Source organism: Cynoglossus semilaevis, chromosome 8 (genome assembly GCF_000523025.1).
Source record: "Cynoglossus semilaevis isolate Cse_v1.0 chromosome 8, Cse_v1.0, whole genome shotgun sequence".
NCBI classification, from domain to species: domain Eukaryota; kingdom Metazoa; phylum Chordata; class Actinopteri; order Pleuronectiformes; family Cynoglossidae; genus Cynoglossus; species Cynoglossus semilaevis.
The window spans coordinates 27,698,720-27,705,742 of record NC_024314.1 but is presented as its reverse complement, the minus strand read 5'-3'; the positions used below and the strand labels follow the sequence as shown (position 1 = coordinate 27,705,742).

The window sequence follows — 7,023 nt, the reverse complement described above, 5'->3', positions numbered from 1 at the left end:
TGTGGCGACAAGATCGCGTTACATTATCCCCTCCCCACGTCACTAGGAAGGACTATATATTCTACTGGCTCCAGAATATAGGTATACTTCAAATATATTTGTATGTATGTATATATGTGTCCGTATATATGCATATATGTATAATCTGTATATACTGTATAATATAATCGCAAGAAAAAGACAGACAGGTACATGGTGCAGGAAATACAATATGTAGTAATTTTATTAAAAGTATGGCTAATCAATTTAGATTAAGACTTTATCAAAGGTCAAAGGTAACATGTGTCAGACTTTAAAATGTGAAGAAAAAAAGTGGAATTTGAAAAAGTATATTTCACAAGTAAAACTGACATTAAAATGCTGCACATTTGAAGATTAAAGTATGTAGTGTTTAAACGTGATACTTTCTTAGATATTGTAGATTAGATAAGATACTTTACACTGGGGGAAAACCTGGAGACATGTGGCAGCACCCCCCCCCCCCCCAAAAAAAAAGAAAAGAAAAGAAAAGAAAGAAAAGCAGAACAAGGGTTGTATTACGACAGAACAGATAATGGAGGTCAAACATACGGATATTTCGGTTTGTAGAGTTTTTGGGGTAATGTAGTATTTGTAGTACTTGTTTACACGGGTACTTTCACATCGATCTCTTTTGCGCCAAAAATGTGTTTAGTAATATTTCATAAGAACTTGTTGGGGTGACGTAATAATGTACCGAGGACGTTGTCAGTAACGATGCGTTGTTTCACCAGATCATCAGAACATCTAATGTCACTGCGCGCCTCCTCCCATCCCTGGCACTTCTCCTTTTCACCCAAGTGCTGTGCGCTTTTACGCAAGGCTGCAGTGACTGTGCGGCCACACTGGAGTGTCATGCAGGTCGCTGTGTCTGCGTTTGTCCACCATAGGCTGCCTCGGGATGTTTCTGCTCTCCGTGATGCTGTTGGTCCTGTGGGGGGAGCGGTGCCGGTGTGTGTTCGAGGACGCTGGCTCTGCCACCTTCGACGGTGACGTCCGCGTCTACGCCGTTGCCACAAACACGGTTTACGTGGCCACGAACGAAAGGCTGTACCAGCTGAACCATGACTTGACCCTGAACCAGAGCTTGACTCTAAAAGGAATCCTGAAGAATAGGAAACCGCAGCAAGGTGTGATCCTGTTCACTCGGGTTCCGGAGGCGACGTTTGCTAACGGTACTTTCAGAATCAACGTGCTGTTACCGGTGGAGGGGGCGAACTCCGTGATCAGCTGCGGGGCGACTAACAATAAGTGCGGCCACTGTGAGATTCTGGACCAGAGCAACATCTCCATCCTGCGGTACAATGAGACCATTCAGGTGGGTCCTCTGGAGTGGGACCGGTGCAGCTCAGCTGTGGCACCAACATCCGTGGCGATCCTAGTCAAGGTAACGCGAACAGCGGGGAAGACTGACACTTATATTCTGACCGCCATCGGTCAGAGCGAGTCGTGCACCAGCAGCTGCGCGTCCGACGCCAAGACCATCAACCTCCAGAACACGGACTACAGTAAACCGGATGAGATATTTTCATTCAGTGGTGATCACGAGACTAATTTCGTCGTACATAAAGGTGGCGAGGTGGAGTTCGTGGACGGGTTCCAGGTCCACTCCACCATCTATGTGCTCTCTAACCTGGGCAACAACGTGCGTCTGCTTTGGCTCGAAGGCAGAATCAGTAAGAGCCACGTAATGCGCTCGCTGAGGGGGGCCACACTTGTTGTCGATGGCTCTGCTGGTCAAACCCACAGACTGGTGGCGTCCTCGGTGGTCCCAGGCGCGGACCAGGTGCTGTGGGGCGGCGTGTTCAGCTCAAGAGGCAACACGGAGCTGGTGCTGTTCGACATCACCCCGGATATGTCCATAATTCCTGATAAAGATCCAGACTTCTGCAGTCAATGTACCGCCCACAACCCGGTGAGAGGGCAGGGGTTCGAGTCCAGATAGGACCAAATTTCTATATGACTTTTTAAAGGCTCCACTCAGTGCACTCCTTAAGACAAAAAACTTTTTTTTAAAGAATCATTAGAATTAAATTATTTAATAAAGTATTTTGATACTAAAAAATCACAAATCTGAAAATCAACCACTTTGTCAGTATTCTGGATTAAGAGACTACATTAGCCGCGAATGACCTGTTGCAAATTTGTTAGTTTCTCTTATTACTGTTGTACTGCAAATACTTAGTACCGTTGGGTTATTCACAAAATGAATCAACTGATCAATGTCACCTGGAAGTGAAAGTATTCAACAGTATACATGTCACTTAAACAATGTCCACACAGTCAAAATCGAAATACATATTTAGGATGTGGAAAGTACAGCAGAGATACTTCCTTTTACTCCCATTGTAATACAATATACCCCTTTACCCAGATGTACAATTGTGAGCAATATGGCTAGCTTTTTCGACAGCCTGTAGCTATTTTTTAAGTCAAGTGGTGTCAGTGTGCAGTGGAAGTCAAGGTAGAGCGCCCCCTCTTGTATATTAGCTGAAAATGTGTCTTCTTTCTCCTTGTCTGTTTTTCTACAGTCTGTGCCTAAGATACTGAGGCCCAGGGCAGTGCTGCTCAGGAAGAACAACATGACCTCCGTGCTGGCTGTGAGGAACAAGGCCTGGATGGTTTTCTTCATCGGGATGGAGGATGGACAACTCATCAAGGTCTGTCTGTTCTAGTAGATCAGAGAATGTGGAGCTGGAGTCGTTTCTGTGGATGTGCATTGGCAAGAATATACGATACGTACTGTCTCACGATACGGGGGCAACAGTACAATATATTGTGATATGCTGCGTTACTGTAGGCGCAGTGATATATTGAGGTTTTTTTAAACAATGTAATGGAATTGGTAATAAAAGAAATCTATACAGTGAAACTAAATATATTTTAATGAATCGATATTTTTTTAAAAATGTGTTACGAATGCAGCAGAATCACCATTTGAGAAGGGTTATTTTTTAGGGATGTCCGATATTAACTTTTTGCCGATAACTGAGATGCTGACATTGACCAAACACTTAATTTGCAATTACGATATGACCAATACCGATAATATTTATTTATTTATCTGTACAAGCCACCATATGAGTATGAGATTAATTAAATGAGCTGCAATGCTGCCATCTAGTGACTTTCATTCTTTAATATACAGCCGTTTATCCCCAAAACTATTTTTAGGGCGCACATCATTTGGTGAAACCCGTGTATTACGTTCTACGATTCTTACAGATATTACGTAATATGCTAATATCAGTCTCATAATTTCGGTCGGCCGATATTATCGGACTTCTCTGGTTATTGTTTTTTTCTATAGCATTTATATATAAGTGAGCATCTCCAGCAGACCTACCTCCAGAGTGGGACCATTACAGTATTCTACTGGCTCCATGGCCTGAGCACTGATGCTGTGTGTATTAAATTAGGAAAGTGGAAAAGGAAGTGGATTACTTGTCATAGTGACACTGCACACCACTGTAACCACTGCACCACTGCACACAAGTGTGATCTCTGCCTTTAACCCATCACCAAAGTGAACAGTGGGCAGCTTTAAGTGCAGTGTGTGGGGACGGTGCCTTGCTCAGAGCACCTCAGTGGTAGACTCAAACCTGAAACCTTCTGGACCCAAGGCCACTTCCTGAACCACTGAGCCCCCTGTTCAAGTCTCATTCAAAAAGACAATTCTCCGTGGCACTCTTATGTCACTCAGACATGTTCAGTCACATGATGAAAGAATTCAACACAAGTCTGGAAGCTCTGTAGTTTTTCCCTTTCAGATACAGTGGACTCTTTCATGCTGAGTTTATCTGAAGTTTTTCATAAGATCTCCGACAGATCAGAGGGGTTTATCTGAAGTTTTTCATAAGATCTCTGACAGATCAGAGGGATTTTATATCTTTTTTTCTTTTTTTTTTTTTTTACATATTTATACTGAAAGTAAAATATAACTGTTTAATACACACTTATACACTTGAAAAAATTGCATTTAAATTGTATTGGACAAGTTGTCCTGTCTTGACCTTTCATGTTCACCAGCAGAGGATGAGGCAGAATTGTCAATGTATTCTGTAGCAAATATTATAAATATATATCTTATTGAAGAAATATGAAAGTGGAAATGACAGGAGCTGCTTCTGCAAAAATAATTTCAAAAATAGATAATTTAATTTTATACTGTGTTTTGAACAAATTTAAAGGCTGGTATGTAAATATAAATGTCTTGAGTAAGTCTTTGATCGCCCCCTGTAGGGACTGAAGGTGGTTAATTAGTAGACAAGTTATTATTATAATTATTATTATTATTTGCACAGTTAGAAAGAGCATAAGTATATTTTAAAAAAAATTTAATTAAATTATCAGGTGTCCTAAAGAGACCTGTTAAAGTAGGGCATGAGATCTTTTTTATATATTTTTTTTTTATCATTGTGGAAATGAAAAATGAATGCATTGTTCAGTCAGTCCAGTGACTCAGCCCTCAGCTTTTTGAAATAGTGCTGCATCATCACATGACCATTCGTTAACTGAGGTCACATGTAACCCACTGCACACACAGTTCGTTGACTGGGAATTCAAAATATTTTTGTCACGAAAACAAACTAAATTTCTTGGATTTGGGGAAGAAAAAAAAATCACATTTCATTAAAAGACATTTTGAAACTCACTGGTTTTAATTTACACACAGATAAAACAAAAATATTGGTTTTAGACAATTGACATATATTTGTATATTTATGTGTGTGTGTAGTTATATATATATATTTTGAGTTGTACTTTTAAATAAATGTAAATAATAATAGTGCTGCTCAGTATAACTTTCTAAAAAAGTGTACTGCACTCTTGGCATTAATTAAACAACTTACATTTAAAACTAGTTTAGAATCCGTCAGATCTGTTCCTTGAAACCAGAGAAAACAACTGAAATGTTTAGTTAAAAAAATGTAAATAAATAACACCTCCAGAGAAAACAACTGAAATGTTTAGTTGATGTAAATGTAAATAAATAACACTGTTATTGTTATTGTTATTGTTGTCAGCTTGCAGTGGACAAACACCTTCGCATTTCCTGTGCCATCGTGCTGTACAGAGCCAGAGACGACCGCCGGGTGTTCCACCAATTACTAATGGACCAGGTGGATCATCGACACATTTATGTTCCGCTGGGAAACGAGGTGTGTACTGAACAGTGTAGACACACACACACACACACACACACACACACACAGCCGTGTTCGTCTGTGGGGTTAAATGGAAGCGTTGTGTTGTGTTGTAGATGAGGCGTGTACCTGTGTCCAGATGCAGCACATACACGGATGTGCACGACTGCTGGTCTGCACAGGATCCACACTGTGTCTGGTGCGGCTCCAAGACCAGGTGAGAGGAGTGACGTCACCATCGGCTTTAATGAGAAAAACGTCCACTTGATGTGTTGTTGGGTTGTTTTTTTTTTTTTCCGCCTTCAGCTGCACTTTTGTAGATGACTGTTCAGATTCAGACTGGGTTTCCATTCCTGACGACTTACAGCAGAGAATGGTTTCTTACGGTACTGCAAGGGAGGAGGCGACAGGCCAGGTGAGAAACGAGACAGATTGAATGGTTTAACCTGGAAATTCTGTTTGGTTTTTTTTTTTCCTCCACTCACTGATAATAAATTCTTTTTTCAGATCACTCTGAACATCCAGACACATGTGACTGCAGGCCCGCGGGCCATGTCCAACTTCACCTGTGAGTTTGCGGCTGAGTCCAATTCACCCTGTGACCAGGGTGGACCTCCTCCACATTTCCCAGAATGCATCTGTACCCTGAGAAATATCACCCTTCCCTCTAAAGGTGAGTTGTTTTTGATAAATAATAAAATGTGTGTACCAAATGTGTTTATCCAAATGTGAGTGTTTTATTAGTGGCACACACACACACACACACACTATTTTTAATATGAACGACAGGGAGCGTAAGAGTCGACAGTGGACGTTTGTACAGACAGGATGTAACAAATGTACATCTGAGTGTTTTATTAGTGTCTACTCATTTAATTTTTGACATAAAATCCCAAGGACAAGCAGATGTAATGATATTTAACTAAAAACACTTCAAACTGTCTGGAATTCTGTCACTGATTTGAAGAGGAGTTTGACTGGGATCTTTAAAAAATAATAGGAAATTCAAATGTGTTGTCTGATGTGCAGTTGTGATGCTTTTTTTGTTTGTTTTTGTTTTCTGCTACGTCAGGCCTGAAGATCACGGTGAGGATCAGACTTGGGACAATAATGTTGTTGGAACCGGTGGTGCTGAACAACTGCTCCGACATAACAGGACCTCCAAGTGTTGTTCTGTGAGTATACATGGTACAGATGGTCTATATCACTGTATCACAAAGACTGGGTCGCGACCCTCAGGTGGGTCACAAGATTTTTCTTTGGGTCGTCTCACATTGTGTTTCCTAAGAGTTTACGAATAATGTTTAATGACTTGGGTCGCGACTTTAAAAATATGGGTCCCCCAGTGGCAAACACTGGTCTATAAGTATTTATGTACTATGTACAAAATAATATTACTCTATATATATATATGTATCATTAAATTATGAAAATAATTATATTAACTGACTAATAACTAGTATCTAATTCTGTTATTGTTGTTTGTTTCTTTGTCAAATCATCAGGTGCCAGAGATGCATTAGAGCTGGATGTGACTGGAGCAAAAACAAGTGTTCGTGGGCAAATCAAGGATCCACAAATGTAACAATTCATTTTTTATTTACTGTATGTACAGGATCTGTCATGGAATGAGGATAAAAAAAACAGAACTCTGATGAAGGCAGTTTACTTTAAGTGTTTCCTTTTTTTTTTCTTCTTCTTCTTCTTCTTCTGCAGGAAAGCGTTTGCCAAACGGTACCAGGGAAGAACTTTTCTGTAAGTGGCGACTTTTCTTCTGTCCTCCTGGACATGGAGCTGAAGTGGAGGCTAAAAGCTAACATTAATCATGTTACGTGTGTGTGTGTGTGTGTGTGTGTGT

At 40.5% G+C, this 7,023-nt stretch overlaps 1 protein-coding gene across 1 annotated transcript in view; it reads left to right on the top strand.

The window, feature by feature from the left end:
• The first annotated feature begins 778 nt into the window (after window positions 1-778).
• The window catches only part of plxnc1 (plexin C1), a 21,218-nt gene continuing 14,973 nt past the window's right edge, over window positions 779-7,023 (top strand). Inside the window, exons 1-9 of the mRNA XM_025057161.1 lie at window positions 779-1,933; window positions 2,550-2,678; window positions 5,046-5,180; window positions 5,282-5,382; window positions 5,472-5,580; window positions 5,673-5,838; window positions 6,238-6,340; window positions 6,671-6,746; window positions 6,882-7,017. Of these exons, the coding sequence (XP_024912929.1) occupies window positions 920-1,933; window positions 2,550-2,678; window positions 5,046-5,180; window positions 5,282-5,382; window positions 5,472-5,580; window positions 5,673-5,838; window positions 6,238-6,340; window positions 6,671-6,746; window positions 6,882-7,017 (1,969 nt within the window). The 5' untranslated portion in view covers window positions 779-919. The remainder of the gene's footprint in view (window positions 1,934-2,549; window positions 2,679-5,045; window positions 5,181-5,281; window positions 5,383-5,471; window positions 5,581-5,672; window positions 5,839-6,237; window positions 6,341-6,670; window positions 6,747-6,881; window positions 7,018-7,023) is intronic.